At 45.9% G+C, this 16,545-nt stretch overlaps 1 protein-coding gene across 5 annotated transcripts in view; it reads right to left on the reverse strand.

Moving 5' to 3' along the window:
• DCLK1 (doublecortin like kinase 1) overlaps window positions 1-16,340 on the reverse strand; it is a 343,828-nt gene extending 327,488 nt beyond the window's left edge. For 2 of the 5 annotated variants that reach the window (XM_021065211.1, XM_021065210.1), the window contains exons 1-2: window positions 16,022-16,337; window positions 11,006-11,400 (exon numbers count right to left, since the gene is read on the reverse strand). In XM_021065211.1, the coding sequence (XP_020920870.1) occupies window positions 11,006-11,381 (376 nt within the window). In that variant the 5' untranslated portion in view covers window positions 11,382-11,400; window positions 16,022-16,337. Of the gene's footprint in view, window positions 1-11,005; window positions 11,401-12,403; window positions 12,532-16,021 lie in introns of those variants that run through there. The other 3 variants (XM_021065208.1, XM_021065209.1, XM_005668337.2) reach the window with 3 other exon arrangements.

Here is a 16,545-nt window from a genome sequence, read left to right on the forward strand (position 1 = left end):
TGTCTAAGAAGACAATTTTGATAGTGCTATCAAAGGCAAGAAAAAAGATTCCCAAAAGCATTGATGGATCATTCTTCCATGGAAGTGTTTCACAAAATAATAGTACATAAAAATAAGCTTACTAAAAACAAAACTGGATGTCTATGTCAGACCTATGAAAAATATCAACCTCTCAAATTTAAAGCAACAGAAAAATAACAAAGAAAAAATTGAGGGATCCAAATTTTTTTTTAATTTGAAACTGATATAATTGAAAGCTAGAGAAACTAAAATTAAAAGGGCAAAATGGACTGACAACCTGTAATACAAGAGGGTTAATACAGTGTGCAAAGCCTATTATAATTTACAAAAATACACGGTACTAAAATGTATGACAAAGGATAAAAACAAAAGCAAACAGAAATAGAAAATGCCACTAGGGACATTATAAATTGATATCAATCCTTTTGGAAAGCAGCATGGCAAACTGTATTTGGAAGCATGTACATGTTTATTCTCTTTGATAATAATTTTTCCTAGTAACAGAGCAACAAATAGTAACACTGTAACAAGTACAAACACTATCAGCCATGAAATCTAAGAATTTTAAACAACCTCCTAAATTCTCAACAGGTATTAAGACCTGAAAAGAATCCTAAGTCATGAGCTTGTCTTCAAAGAGCTTAGAAAGATGTCTAAATGAAAAAATTCCACCACAAAACAATTAGTGATAAGTGCTAGACAGGTGGTCCAGCAAAAACAATTCAGAGAAGACAAAATATCATTTCCCACTTCCCACTGCATCATCAATGACGAAGATATGGAATTCATGCTGGCCCCAGAAATGAGGGTAAGATTTTCATTAGCAGAAAAGGACAGCATTTCAGATAGAAATAACATAGTAATATGCTCTACTGAACAGTACAGTAAAGGGAGAGTCTGTTTGATATTCATGTCTTCTTAAAAAATAAAATAAAAATGGTTGCAGGGACAAACAGGTTAAAGTGAGACTGCAGCAGGCAACAAGGTCAAGGTTTTTGTGCGTGATCGGACCTGGGTTTAGAAAGACCGCACAGGCTATCATGTGAAGGAAGGACTGAGGTAGGGCATGGGGAGACAGAAGTCAAGACGCCACTTAGAAAGCGATTCTAACAGGCCAGGAGAGGAGCCAGAGAACTGAACTTTACACACTTGCATTAGGGCAGAGAGATACGGATGCTATGAGGAGTACTGAGCAGATGAATCAATGGACTGGACTGTGGTGATGCAGAGCTCATAGGAATACAAGTCTATGACAATACTGAAATAATGGTATTGAAACTCCTATCTTGGCCAATTTCCCACGTGCCACAGCAGATCAAATGAGAAAGGAAACAGTTTGGATTAGATGGTCAGGAAGGAAATTTGGTTGTGCACATACTGAATGTGAAGCTCCTAGGAGCCAACCAGATGGAGATTTCCAGCCAGCAGTTAGAAACAGAGGTCTGGGCTCTGGGAAGGAGATGCATGTGGGAGCTGCAGCTATGGGAACTGAAGAAAACGCTCAGAGAGACCCCACCTGGCTGGACAGGATGAAATCCAGGGTCACACCAGCACTTAAGAGTGCCCAGAGATGGAGGAGCCACCGAAGGGACCAGGAGAAATCAGGTGTCTGGAGCCATGGAAACCAAGGGAAGGTGAGTACATGGCTGGGAGACACCCAGACATCAGCATCCAGCAGCGAAGATAAGGACCCCCAAGAAATCAGTGCCTGGTCATTAGGACGCCACTTGTGGCATCCTAACAGCCATTTCAGTTTGGCAATGATACCAGACTGCTTTCATCCATCTATTCATTTTCTCTTTCCTCTTTCTTCCAGGGATATTCATTGCATACTTGCCACTAACCATGCTAGGCAGTGAGGGCTCCAATGACTCCTGACTTCCAGAGACATGGATGAAAAAAACCAGTATGCTACAATGCAACGAGGCTAACCAAAGGGCTGACATGCACGTGGAATTAAAAGAAGTAGAGATAGCAAATGCAGAAATTTCTCATGCAAGGGCTCTGGACTCAGAGATAAGCAAGACGAAGGCAAGAACTGTTTAGGTTGCAGCAGACTGTACAACTGTAGACTCAGGGGATGGGACTGGAGATGCTGTTGGCAGAACAGGCTACCTGAGTGTTTGTCATCAGCAGATCCTGTCGAAAGCTATGCTTTGCTACCTGCAATCCTCACCACAACCTCTTCTCCCAGGACACAATGAGGCATAAGGTGTTAGGCAGCTGGCTCAAGGCCACCCAGCTAGCCGGGGTGGAACCAGCACTTGGCTGCAGGTGGTCTGACTATGCAGCACAACCTGTGCGCCACCCCCTCTCCCGGGAGGTCACGCATCTTACCCTTCTCACGGAGGGAAGGGAAGCCCAGAGGTGGGGGGCTGCACGAGGGGAGAGGGCAGCTGAGCCCAGCGTCAGGGGGTCATGGCAGACAAGCCACAACAGAAGGAAGTGGCAGGAACAGGGCCACCGAGACAAACACGTTCAAGATCGTGGGCTGTATTTTCTATGGAAGCAGGAGAGCTGCTATGAAGCAAAAGTTGGGCACAAAAAATGGTTTGCGGCCCGGTTTATAGGCAAGAAAACTGGTTCGAAGCCTATGAGACACATGTGCCTAAGGACCTGATCTAGGAGAAGCTGTAGGAGGAACGGGAAAGCGGGGGCAAATACAGAGTCTATAACAAAGTAAAGATAAAACAAACTGAGAAAGAAAAAATAAAGATACCTATTTTTAGCTTAGGGGCCTATTGCAATAGCACAGGGAAGAGATTAACCAGAGTCAAGTGGCAGGAATTTGAGGAGCTACTATTTAATTTTTGTTAAAATTTCTGCATCTTTCAAATTTGTCTATAATGCTCACTCTGTAACAATGTATCACTCCTTCAGGAAAAAAAAAAGTAACCTTTTTAAAACAGTATTGAGAACTATATAATGGTGGTAGAGGCGAGGAAACAAACTGCAGACCTGTCTTAGGCAGAATCAACAGTAACGGGTCGGGATAAAGAGAAGGAAAAGCCAAGAGTGATGTTAAATGAGACGGGGATGCCATTCAACAGGATCCGGAAGATCGAAGATCGGCAGGCGAATGAATTCCGGATAAAGAATGGGGCCACGTCATGCAGGATGAGGTTGAAAGGATTGGGGATGAGCGTATAAATTAACTACATCCAGGTGCTTGGCGTGCTGAAGACAGGTCTGATGTGAGGCTAATGGGACTTCAAAGAGTGGTTAAAAAAATGGACTTGATGTCACAGCAGATGATCCCAAGACAGGAAAGTGGAGGGAGCTGTGTTTAAAAGTGCAACAAGGTAAAGGCAAAAAGAGAAGTTGTCGTGAACTCCGGGAGTAATCGCGGCCCCAGGCAAAGCCCACCAAGGGGTGCCAAAATGCAGTGGGCAAAAGTTAAGGAGAAACAAGATACTCACACAGCCTCAAAGGGCCCCCTCCAAATTTCTATTATGTACAAAGGAGAAAAGAGTAACTTCAGATCGAAGATAAAGACGCCACCTTAACTGACTGGTCAGAGTTAACCTCACCATCAACAAGACATGGCAACGTCACATACTCCTGAACGAAGCCCAGCGAAGGACATGACCCCCTTCCAGGGCATTCCTGCCCCAAGTGCAGAACTTTGAAACTCATCCCTGGATAAAGTGATGAGTCGAGGGACATTCTACACAACAAGCGAGCAGCACTCTTCACACTGTCAAGTCACTGACGACAAAGGAAAAACGCAAGAACTGTCACAGCTTGGAGGAGATGAAGGTGAAAGGATAGCTAAATGCAATGTGTGATTCTGGAACAAAAAAGGCCATTAATGGAGACATTAATAAAAGACAATAGGTTAGTTCCTAGTGCTGTTCCAAAGTCAGGGGTTTTTACTTTTGACAATTGTACAACCCTTGCCTAAGATACTCCCTCAAGGGAATCTGAGTGAAGAATATATGGGGACTTTGTATCTTTTCTATCTTTGACACTTCTGTTAAATCCAAATTACTTTCGAAACAAAAACTTTGCAAAATGAGGGAGGTAGCCTGGGAACAAATTTAAAAGAATCCCTACTTCATGTATTATAATAGGACTTCCATTAGAATGCTTTTAATAAAACATAAAAAAAAATTAGAAAAAAAAAGAGGGTGGCAATTTTATCATTTCAGGGTACAAAGGACCCAAGAGACATGAACATCAAATCATAAATGAAAAGACCGATTCTTCTTTTTTCTTTTAATTTCTGCACCCACAGCACATGCAAGTTCCACGGCCAGGGTCTGAATCTCAGCCGCAGCTGTAACTAAGTCACAGCTGTGCCAACACTGGGTCCTTGAACCCACTCTGGCCAGTGGGGGATCACACTCATGCCTCCACAGCAATCCAAGCTGCTGCAGCTAGATTCTTAACCCATTGTGCCACACTGGGAACTCCAAGACTGATTCATTTGATTTTATAATTTTTTTAAAAATCTGCATGGTAAAAAAAAAACCACAATAAACAAAGTCACTAAAAGACAATCTGAGGAAAAAAAACAAACTTGAAATTACTATCATGAAGGGCTAATAGCTTTAAAAAAAAATCCTACAAGTCCATCAGAAAAGACCCCAACCTGGTAGAAAAATGGTCAAAGGCTAAGAAGAGACAATACATAAGGAAAGATGAAAAGTAAAACTACAAGAGGATACACATTTTTTTCGTAACAGATTGGCAAATGACAAAACATTTGGTAACACATTGTCTTGGAGAAAAACATCCACTCTCATGCATCACTAAAGGGAGTATAAACCAGTACCACTTCTATGAAGAAGAATTTAGCAATAGCTTTTAAAAATTTAATGTTTATACTCTCTATCCAGCAATACTACTTCTAGGAATTGATCCCACAGATAGTCTCCTATATGTGGAAAATCTATATCCAAGGGTATCCCCTGCAGAACTGTTTCTAATAACAGAGGTTAAGATACAACCTAAATCACATCAATAAAAGACTGGTTAAATAAATGATGGCACATTTGTATAAAGAGATATTATGGAGTCAGTAAAAAGATCACAGTGGTTCTAGACTTGCTTTATGATACACTGTTACATGCACAAAGCAAGAGTGCCGACCAGTACGTTAACTTAAGGGCCAATGATATGTATATTCTTAACACGCACTGGTATCTCTGAAGGGATAGATACTCAAACAACTATTAAACTGCTGGCCACAGGGGAATTTGAGAGAGGCATGCATTGTAGCTATTCAAAACTTAATGCACACATTATAAATCAACTATAATTCAAAAAAGTAAATATACAAATAAGAGACCCTTAAGACAGCAGGGAGAGGCACAGAGGAAGCCAACGAATTAGAGGAAAAAAAAAGTAGATGACAGCACATCAGGGGAAAGGAAATTGCCAGGCGAGCTGGGGGACTCAGAAATCACGGTTGGAGAGAGACTGCCTAACTTCGGGGTGAGGTGCGGGTTTATTCCCGAGAGGTCAACTCGGGCGGGGACTCGGACAGCGCCCTCACAGGAGCTCTGGAGACAGGCGGTGACCACGGTGGGGAGGGGGTGTCCCGGCACAGGTGGCGGCTGAGGAAAAGAGGGACTTGCTTCTAATCCATGCAGACCTCACGTACACATGAGCTTATTCACATCCTGAAGACAAGAGACGCACATAGTTTTTACTCTGATGCTTAAAGGAAATGCTCTGGGCCTCTCGCGCCGTCATTCTCACCAATGGTCAAAGAAGGCTCACCCGAGACAGTAAGAGGGGGCCGGGGGTCAAGGACGGGGAGGGAGAAGCAGGCAGCGCGCAGAGCGTCCTTGGGGCAGTGAATCTACTCTGCACTGGACTACAGCCGTAGGCATGTGTCTTTGTACTTCCGTCCAAACCCACAGAACCTACAACACCAAGAGTGCGCCCTCACGTAAACTCTGGACTTGGGGTGATACTGATGCATCAACGTAGACTGATTGACCATAACAAATGCATTCCTCTTGGGGACAGGACGTATATGGGGAATTTCTCTACTTTCTGCTCAATCTTGCCACCACCCTAAAACTGTACTCAAAAATAAACATTTTAAAAGTGTGTGTGTGTGTGGGGGGGATGCCTATTTCTCAACACAGGTCACTGATGCTACAGAATCTGATAAAGAAAAAAAAAATTAACGCATCAATCGGTGCTTAGGATTTATGTTCCATCATTCTCCTCAGAGTTCAAAGGTACTAAACGTTACTCCTCCTTCACCCTCACAACATACCTACATACCCACAGCGGAAGACAGACAGTGTAAACTGGGTAAAAAGGCAATGCTGGGAAAATGAGGCCAAGTCTCAAGGTGAATCACTTGCAGCAAGAGGCCTGCAATTCAACCTTCCTTATTGAGCATCATGATTTTTTTAAATATGTAAAGACCATTTTAAAAGCAAACAATTAAAAGCGTCATCTCATCCGTGGTCTACTCTGAAGTATACATACCTACGGGTGTATATATGTATACACGTGTATTTGTGAACATACATGCGCAGACACACAATCATGCATATGGGTGCACAGACACACACACATTCTACAACTGTACTTCAGTCAACATTTTTAAGCCAAGCTCTATCAACATGTTAAGCCAAATTGAGGCATAATAATCTGTGCATAAGAATAATAATGCAATACCACAAGTGACCATGAGACCATTACAAAGAAACTCACATCTGTCATTGTCAGAATTTCTACCGAGATAAGAAAGAACAGACTTACAGAAAACAATTACAAGTCAAATATACTTGTCACTGCACCCACTAAAATGATTTAACTTAAACTCAAACATCATCATATTGGAAGGGAAAATGAGACGCTAATAACATGCATTGACGTTTACATAAAATTAGTATGTAAAGTGGGAGCTCCGAACATAATGATGAATATGAAGCAACGGTTTGCATTTTATCAGACGAAGCAAAAACATAATTGACAAAGAGGCAAATCTAAATGAATTTCCAGCTAGCTCAATACTAAGTGCAGCTGCATGCTAATTGTCAGTGCTATAAATGAAAAAAAAAATGTGTTGAAACTAAAAAAAAAAAAATTTAATGCAGTAAATGAACTCACCTACCTTACTGAGGTTACCATTTAATCAGAAAAAGGATTTTTTTTCCCCAAAAAAGGAGTTTTTTGACATCAGAACATTCAGTCTGCAGTTACTTCATATTGATTGAGGAGAAAAGTATTTGGAGGCAAATGAAACTATAAAAGCATTTCTGGGAGAAGTATCTGTCATTTCTGGAATTAAGCCAAGGTTAAGAACATTTGTTTTTAAGAGGAAGCTAAGACATAAGATTTCATTTAAAAACCACTATAAAAAAATAAATAAATAAAAACCACTACATATGTATGTGTATAAAACACAAACATGTGTTATCTATACATATACACACATAACTGAATCACTTTGCTGCATACCTGCATACTCTACTGTGAATCAATTATAATTTCAATTTTAAAAAGCCGCCAACAATACCCCATTCAGTATCTCATTAGCAGCAATTATGACCTCAGGCTCTGGCACCAGCCTTCCTGGGTTCAAATCCTAACTCATACCATTTCTTGCTGTGTGTCTCTGGGCAGATCACTTAACCACACTCTGCCTCAATTTTCTCATCTTCCTATGAGGACAGTCACGGCACTTACCTCCTAGGATCATTCAGAATGAAGTAAGTTCACATATGCAAGACACATGCTCAGTACCTGTGTGCTATCATTCTCATCAGCAGTCAGAACAGAGTCTCTCAGGGAAAGTGCTCTCTCGTGCTGATGAACTGATGAAGATGGTGGCGAGCACGCTATGATTCTGTAGAGTCCCTGGATGTAAAGTAGTGCCATTGCCCACCTCTCATACGCTGTCCTCGGTGGACAGGAATCATGGGAATATCTCTGCCACTTCTGAGTAAAGATGGCATCAGGAGAGAAACTGACTTAAGCACCCTTCCCCCATAGATGTCATACAATTGGCTCTACAACAGAGGGCGCCAAGCCCTGGCTATCTTAGGAGGTGCTTTGAGATGCTGGCATATTTTCTCTACAATATCATCAGCCCTCAAAGGGATGGTCTGGTGACTGTTCAGGCCCCTGACTTTGCACTTGATATCGAGGTTCCTTGGAACACCTCACCAAATTATTTATCCTGTATTTTCCAAGGTCACGAAAGGACAGAGCACAAAAATCACAGCTGATACAGGAAGATTTTATGTTCATTCTTCCCCTTTAATTTACTGGAAGTTCCAGCATCTGAATAGAAGGAAAACAGCCAACTCCACAGGCATCTTGGCAGAGTGACGAGTCATCGAAAAGAGATGTGAATTCCCGCAAAGAAACACCAACCCCAGGCTCTTCCACACCCTCTCAAGAGCAGTCATCCTGTGACAGGACTGCCATCCCTGCCAAGGGTTCAAGGGGTGGGAAATGGGAGAAAGTAGAGAAGCCTCAGCCTCGGCTTGCATAACACAAGCTGTCGTTCTAAAGGAGGACAAGAGGGTTTGCCTGAGTGAGGGCAGGACATCCCTCAGGACCCAGACAGACCCCGGGGCCTGGGCACCTGCATCTGGAGGAGAGATGAACTCGGGCGAAATCAAGTTCTCCCCACATTCCCAACTTCCTTTCCACCATCACTTCATCAGGACCTTGAGGCCTCAACTTCGAAAAATCTCCCCTCCAAACCCTCCTGCACTGTTGGTGGGAATGTCAACTGGTGCAACCACTATGGAAAACAGTATGGAGGGTCCTCAGAAAACTAAATATAGAACTACCACATGATCCAGCAAGCCCTCTCCTGGGCAGATATCTGGAAAAAAACTACAATTCAAAAAGGTACATGCATCCATATGTTCACTGCAGCACTATTCACAATAGCCAAGACATGGAGACAACCTGAATGTCCATCAACAGAGGAATAGATTAAGAAGAAGTGGTATATATACACAAAGGAATACTACTCAGCCATTAAAAAGAACATATGCCTTTGCAGCAATATGGATGCAACTAGAGCTTCTCATACTAAGTGAAATAAGTCAGACAGAGAAAGACAAATATCATGTGCTATCACTTCCATGTGGAATATAAAATATGGCACAAATGAACCTATCTACAGAACAGAAACAGACTCACAGACACAGAGAACAAACTTGTGGTTGCCAAGAGCAAGGGGGTAGGGAATGGGATGGAGTGGGATTTTGGCATTAGTGGATGCAAACTATTCCATTTAGAATGGATAAGCAATGAGGTCCTGCTATATAGCACAGGGAACTGTGTCCAGTATCTTGGGATAGAACATGATGAGGGATGATACGAGAAAAAGAATGTGTGTGTATACACATACACACACACATGACTGGGACACTTAGCTGCATAGCAGAAATTGGCACATTGTAAATCAACTATAATTAAAAAAAAAACAAAAAACAAAAACCTCCCATCCAAAGAGAACCCTTGTTTATATCTTGGCATGAATCTAATCTCGCTTATTTCTCTCCAACTCATTTTACTTCCCTTATGTTTTTTGCTTTTTTTGTTTCTTTGTTTTTGCTACCCTGCAGTGTATGGAACGCTCAGGCCTGAGCTGCATCTGCAACCATGTGAGACCCTTAACACACTGTGCTGGTCAGGAACTGAACCCGCACCCCAGTGCTCCTAAGACACTGCTGATCCCATTGCACCACAGCAGGAACTCCTCCCTTAGAATTTCTAACCGAGACCTCATGCCCTGTTCAAGTGAGGCTGGTCCTGACACGAGCGTATTCCAAAGGGGCGACCTAATGCTCACACAAGACACCAGACCTCATCCACGGACCCAACAGTCCCATTTCCACATGAAATGTCTGTAACAGATAAGGACTGTTAATGTAAGTTAAACTTAACAAAAATCAAATGAATATTAATTCCTTTCTATCTTCCAATATCACAGAAAGACAATCCTTTAGTCAAACCTTAAAATAATTTTACAATTTAAGCATACCATATTGGAAAGAATAGCCACCAAACCTAATTTTTGGTCCAGCATCACCCCTATCTTACCATGTAACTGTAGGCACATATCACCTGAATTTGGGGAGCCTCGGTCTCCAGGCATAGGTTTTTGGTTTTTAATGGCCACACCGGTGGCATATGGACATTCCCGGGCCAGGAATTGAATCCGAGCCTCAGCTGTGGCAACACCAAAGCCTTTAACCCACTGCACGGGGCCAGGGCTCCAACTGTACTTCTGCAGCAACCCAAGTGGCTGCAGCTGGATTTATTTATTTATTCATTTGTCTTTTTAGGGCCACACTCATGGTATATGGCAGTTCCCAGGCTAGGGATCAAACTGGAGCTGTAGCCACTGGCCTACTGCACAGCCACAACAACGCAGGATCCAAGCCATGCCTGCAACCTATACCACAGCTCATGGCAACGCCAGATCCTTAACCCACTGAGCGAGGCGAGGGATCGAACCCAAGTCCTCATGGATATTGGTCAGGTTCATCAACCACTGAGCCTGCAGGTGGATTCTTAACCCACTGCACCATGGTGGGAACTCCAGAATTAATAGGTTTGATACCTAGATAGGGTTCCTTTCGGCTCTAAAATTTCATGATCCATTATTTCCAGACATGAAAGTACCTTCAGACATGTAATAGCCAAAGTTCTATTTGCAGCTAGAAATGAATATGAACGTGACTAAAGACATCAAAATGGACTTTTAAAATTCATGTAACATCGGTGTGAGAAAAAGCAGAGAATGCTCTATCATTAAGACGCTTTGTCCCTCAGCCTTTTATTATAAGCTACCTGATCTAATACCCTCAGCTGTTGTTTTTCTTTTTACACTACAGTTGAAGGAACTGTCAAACGTGTGACATGGTAGGGATCACAGCCCCAAGACTGAATGCTCTCTTAGAGATTAACAAGCAGGAGACGGCCAGAGTAATACGGACATGTGGGAACCCAGACTGTATCCTTTCGGATAACTCCGTGCGCTCACCTTCCAGCAGCTGGTCCAGGCTGGAAATCTTCTTGAGCCCATCGATGGTGTAGATTGTTCTCACCCCCTGGGGCAAATTCACGTTATCCGACAGAGTTCGGGTCAAATCAGCCAGCAGGGCCTCAAAAGATCGGAATCGGTCTGGGGAGATGGCATACACAATCCCTTTGAAGTATCGATCTCCGTTTCGATAGAAGCGAACTTTCTTGGCCTTCTTCTCCGAGCTGAGGGTCTGCAGCGTGCGGGTTCGGTAGAAGCTGCAATGGGCGCTGTGCGTGGGGCTGGGCAGCCCGTTCACCCGCGACCCTCTGCTGTATCTCTGCGCCTTATCCCGCTCATCAAAGTGCTCCAGCTCCATGTCTCTGCCGAAGGACATGATGGAACGAAAGTTGAACCTGGGAGGCACAAAAACAGCCACACACTGATGTTACATGATCATCCTGATTTGAAGAGCTCAGATTGAGACCAGCTGGTGGAGATGCTGCCCTAATTGAGGATAGGTTTAACATGGGTCATCAAGTTGGGAGAGAAAAGACAAAGAGATTGAAGAAGCAGACCCAGTGGAAACAGCTCATTAATCAATGCCATTTTTGTCAGAATACAGCTACCTATATACAATGACCAGTTCTGAACAGCTATTATTTCCAACAGTCACAACAAACTTTTCAAAGCATTATTAACCCCATTTACAGATGAAGAAACTGAGGCACGGAAAATTGTCTCCTTAATTCCTTCAAGTAACACAGTTGAGAAATGCTGAAACCACGAACTCAAACCCGGGTTTGCCTGACTCCAAGCCTCCCTGCAAGCCATGTACTAATCCTGGTGGTAGTTAGAAATGAGCTTTCCTATCATTACAGGGCTAAAAACACAAGCTAGAGTGGTGGACCAGGAAACAAAAGAGAGCAGGGAGACCTTAAGAGTCAAGAGTCTTAAGCATTTTACCTAGTGCTTGAGCTCCCCACAGCCAGACCAAGAGCAAATAGAATCAATTCGTAGATTCAACTGACTTAAAAGAGGTTTTCCAACATACTCACATATTCAATTGAAATTAAAAGAAAAAAAAAAGAAAAGTGGATTCACCTTAACTCATTTACTTATATGCAATGCTTCAGATGAAATGGATTTAAAGGGGGGGCGGCGGGGAGGAAGATGAGGAGAAAGAAAAGCAGAAGCACAGCAGAAAAAAACAAGGGGGGATGAGAGTTACTTTCCCTTTGGGGCACGTGGCCTCTCCTTCCACCAAGCCTCTGTCTCCGTGGTTGAGGAAATGGGGGTTTAAAGGTGCTGATCCAGCCTTGACCCCACTGGAACGGGACAACCTGGAGAAATCCACTTCATCACCACCTTGAAGCCTCCATTTCCCCCATCACACCGGGGAAAGATAAGAGTACCCACCCAATGGTTAGTAGCCGCTCTTAAATACGTCAATGCACAGGAAGCTCTCAGGGTAGTGCCCAGCCTGCGATAAGTGCTAACATCGTTTCCTTCGCAGAATCGGCTTTTCTGTCCCTGACTCCGTCACAAAAAGAACCAGTAGGAACAGGCTCCCCCCCTTCCGGTAAGGGAAGAGCCTGGTGAGGCCACCTGATTTCCATCTCAGGACCTTCTCAAAGGTACACCTGTGCCCCTGCAGTCCCCACTGGCTTGCTATGGAGCCTTCTCTGCAGCAGGCTGCCTGTGGGATCACTTCATCCTTGCTCGGGGGTTAAGAGATAAAGGCTTGTGCTGCTGTCCCTTGCAGGGGATCCGTATTTTAACAAGACAATCTAGAAAATTTAGAAACCGCATTCAAAGCAAAGACATTTTAATGACACCATTTCAGGCACACTGAAACAGCATATAAGGGAAATGGAAAAGTGGGAGCAAGAAGCTTACAACTGCACCCCAAAGGTCAGGCCAGACCAACCAAAAGACTGCCAAGCCTCGCTGGCCTTTCCTTCACCCTTAGCAAACTGACCTCTAACCCATTCAGAGTGGCTGCTCATTCATGCTCCAAAGCTTCCTGCACCGCTAGAGACTGTGCCCTCCCGAAATGAATGAAGTGGAAAAAGCTCACATCTATCGAACATCCATGATGTGTCTGACACTATTATGCGGCAATCAATTGGTGTGTCACATGCTGAAAATTCCCGCTCAAGCTCCCAACACCCCAGTGAAGGAGGTGAATGATATCATTGTGCCTGAAGGTGAGTAGAGGATACACCCAGGGTCCCAAAGTCATAATCGAGGGCCATAGGACTTGCACCCCAACTTACTCTGAACCTGGCACCCCCTCCTTTCTGACCTCCACAGTGCACTGTGCCCTAGAGGCGCAGACCCTCTGAGATTGGCTCCTCAATGCACTTAAAGTAGGTTTTTAAGGCCCTCACTCCTAACTAGCTCTATGACCTTGGGCAGCGACTTAACTGCCAAAAACCCTGTCTGCAGAAAGACTGGGCACTGATCAACAGGTCTCCAGTGTATTCACCTGCTCACAACCGCAGCGCTGACCCTGATGGGGGAAGGGAGCAGTGGAGGGAGATTTAATCTGGAGTGATTATTAGTGTATTATTTTCCTCCAAGTATGAAGACTACCTCATGCCACTTAAGAAGTCATAACGATCTAAATTTGCATTTTTCCAGAAAAATACATAGCATACGTAGGTAGATATGAACTGGTTTCCTTGATTTTCAAGTTAGGTAACTTCAAAACAATAATCAGTTAATATCCAATCCTTCAGAGAGCTATTAATTAAGTAAGAGAACCAATATTTTGCTTGTGGTATCATAACTGCTCCTACTTTTTAATTAATTGTTTTAAAAAGGAGTTCTTTTATCTTCTAAAAGGGGTGTGAGTGTGTTTGGGGGGTGGGGGTGACACTGCCAGTTCTCAAATACCCTTGCCAACTTGGCAAGCTCTTCAAGCTCTGTAAATTATGAAGACCAGATTGGCTGTTGAAGGTTTTGTTTTATTTTTAAAGGTGGTGATCATTCTTCCAACCCTAGGGTTTCCTCCCAAATCTACATAAACCAAAAGAAACCACGCAGACATGCAGGAAGGACGGCACAATTGTGCCACGAGAGTCCAAATCTAGTTCCAAGGGACTCTTGTTGATTCACAATTTGCCAAGAACAAGTAATTTCGCAATTGTTGGAATTCCCTTGAAGGAACGGGCTTCTAGAACCAAGAATTCCACACCAAATGGAAGCGGGGGAAAAAGATCAATTTAAAATAGAGAAAAGTTGATTTTGCTTGATGATATCTGTATATTTCCCCAAACTGGATCTTATCTTCAACCAGGGCAGGGACCACATCTTTTATTACCCTTCACTGAGCCTGCCCAAAAATAGGCAATGATGTTGGTGACAAAGAAAAACCACACTCAGAGTGAAATCATTCTCCAAGCTCCGGCTACTGCTAAAGGAAGGTCAAAAACCACACTACACACCCCCGAGTTCCGAATATTATGTGTGGCATCAAAATAGGTGTTCTTCCTCTTGCTTGGCTGGCTCAGCAATTCCTTTGGCTTAGTCGTATATCTGAACCAAGAGCTCCCGAGGATTCACTGGGCTTCCACAGGTCTCCACTTTCATCAAGGAAGCCTGCTAAGCACACAGCCATGTGTTCACAGACTCTAGGTGGCTAAGAGCCTGGGCACACATGTGTCGTGGCACCAAGAAGGTCACCGCACTGCCTAAGCCACAGAGCTCAGAGACACTTGGGTGGAGGAGACCGGGCCTGGCTCTTACCAGAGATTTCCCTACGAACACTGCCAGGCCGAGAACCCAGCCTCTTCGATTGTTCTCTGAGGGATTTCTCACCATTCTGAAGAACCTCTGTGTTCACCCTTCTCCAGATGAGCACATGCGTTCCTGTTTCAGAGAACACACACACCTAATAATGGGGCATAAATGCCACCACACCTAAAAAGAGGCTAGACTTGGAGGTTCCAAGGCACATTTCGCCAGTGGGATCAGGATGGAGGTGGACGGCCAGGTGTGGAATAAGAGGCACACACACCCTCAGAGTCAGGCACCACCCTGGCCACAGACATCACAGGATGTATTGGAAGCTCTTACAATGTTCCTATGGCTAACCTCTCCGAAAATCCTTTCTGACTTGCATTCTTGTGACATTTCATACTTAAAACGCTGTCCTACTTTCCCGTCAACGAAAAGAGATATATTTAGGAACATTCATAAAACGTATTCATGGAACGCCCCGCAGTGTGGCCGCAGCACGCGTGTGCACCTTCCTTCGGCCACACACTGACAGGTGCGGGGAGAGGAAGCCGGTCCGGTCTGAAAGAACGCTTTCACCTGCTCCATCTCCGACAAGCATCTCCTGGCCAAATCCAGCAGCGATTCCCAGCAAACCCGGTTTTCAAAAGCAGCCTCTTTTGTGGGGCAGTGCGGGGCTGTGCGTGCGCTCCCACTAGGAGGAAAATGCCATTTCCTCTCCGCAGGCTTTTAGCACTGCAGGTACTAATTTGTACATGAGGCAGCCTGGCTGTCCCCGAAGGAACTTGAAACCCTGCAAATGTACTTACAACACCCACCCTGCAGGCACCCACCATGCACACACCACCCTCCCGGCACACACAGGAAGCACACACACAATAAGCGGCCTGGCCCGACCACTCCTTCTGGGCGCAGACTTGGTCCTCGCTCCGCGGCCAGTTCTGACAATGACAAACACCTCGCCCGGCTCCTCCACCCCGCCTCTCCATCTCCACTAACGGCGAGGCGAAAAGCCCGGGGGCCCCGCTCGCCCGACTCCCCGTTTTCAGCCCGGGGGCACCAGACAAAAGAGGCAGGTGCCAGCAGCCCCGGGGCCGCCCGCACACGCCGGGCCGGGCCACCCTGGCCCCGGCAGGGCAGCGCCTTTCGAGGAACAGCAGGCGGGGCGGCGGGCCGAGGGGCGCTGCCCCGGCGCCCGCGCCTGCGGGAGGAGCGGGCGCTGCCAGGCCTCCGGCGGAGCCCCCAGCCGGCCCTCCCCGCAGCCCCCTTTCCCAGCAAGGGCAAACCACGCACCGGTCCGCGAAGAGACGCCGCCGGGGGTCTTTGTGGCCGCGCTCGGGGCGCCTCCTGGTGCTGTCCTCGCCGGGCTGGGCGCGGCCGGGCTGCGGGCGGCTGGGCGGCGGCGGGGCCGGGGCTGGGCGGCGGCGGCGGCTGGAGCGCGGGCGTCTGGGCTGCGGCCGCTAGTGCAGGGACGTGCCTCGGCCGCTCCTCATTGAAATGCGGCGCTTCACACAGCCTCTCTCCAGCCTGTCTCCGGAGGAGGGCGGCGGCGGCGGCGGCGGCGGGCGCGCTCTCCTTCCTCGTGGCTCCCTCGCTCACACGCCCTCCCCGCTCCCTCCTCCGCCTCCGCGCGCGCGCCGCCGCGCCCCCGCCCCTCCCGGCCCTGCGCACCCACCGCGGCTGCGCCTCCCGCCCTCCTCCTCCTGCCCGCGCCCGGGGTGCGAGTGGCCGGAGCAAAGCCCCCACCCTGCCCGGAGCAAAGCCCCCACCCTGCCCGGCCCCCACGGGTGCTGGTCTGGGGATTGAGGCCGGTCCGA

The sequence above is a fragment of the Sus scrofa genome, chromosome 11, assembly GCF_000003025.6.
Source record: "Sus scrofa isolate TJ Tabasco breed Duroc chromosome 11, Sscrofa11.1, whole genome shotgun sequence".
Classification (NCBI taxonomy): Eukaryota; Metazoa; Chordata; class Mammalia; order Artiodactyla; family Suidae; genus Sus; species Sus scrofa.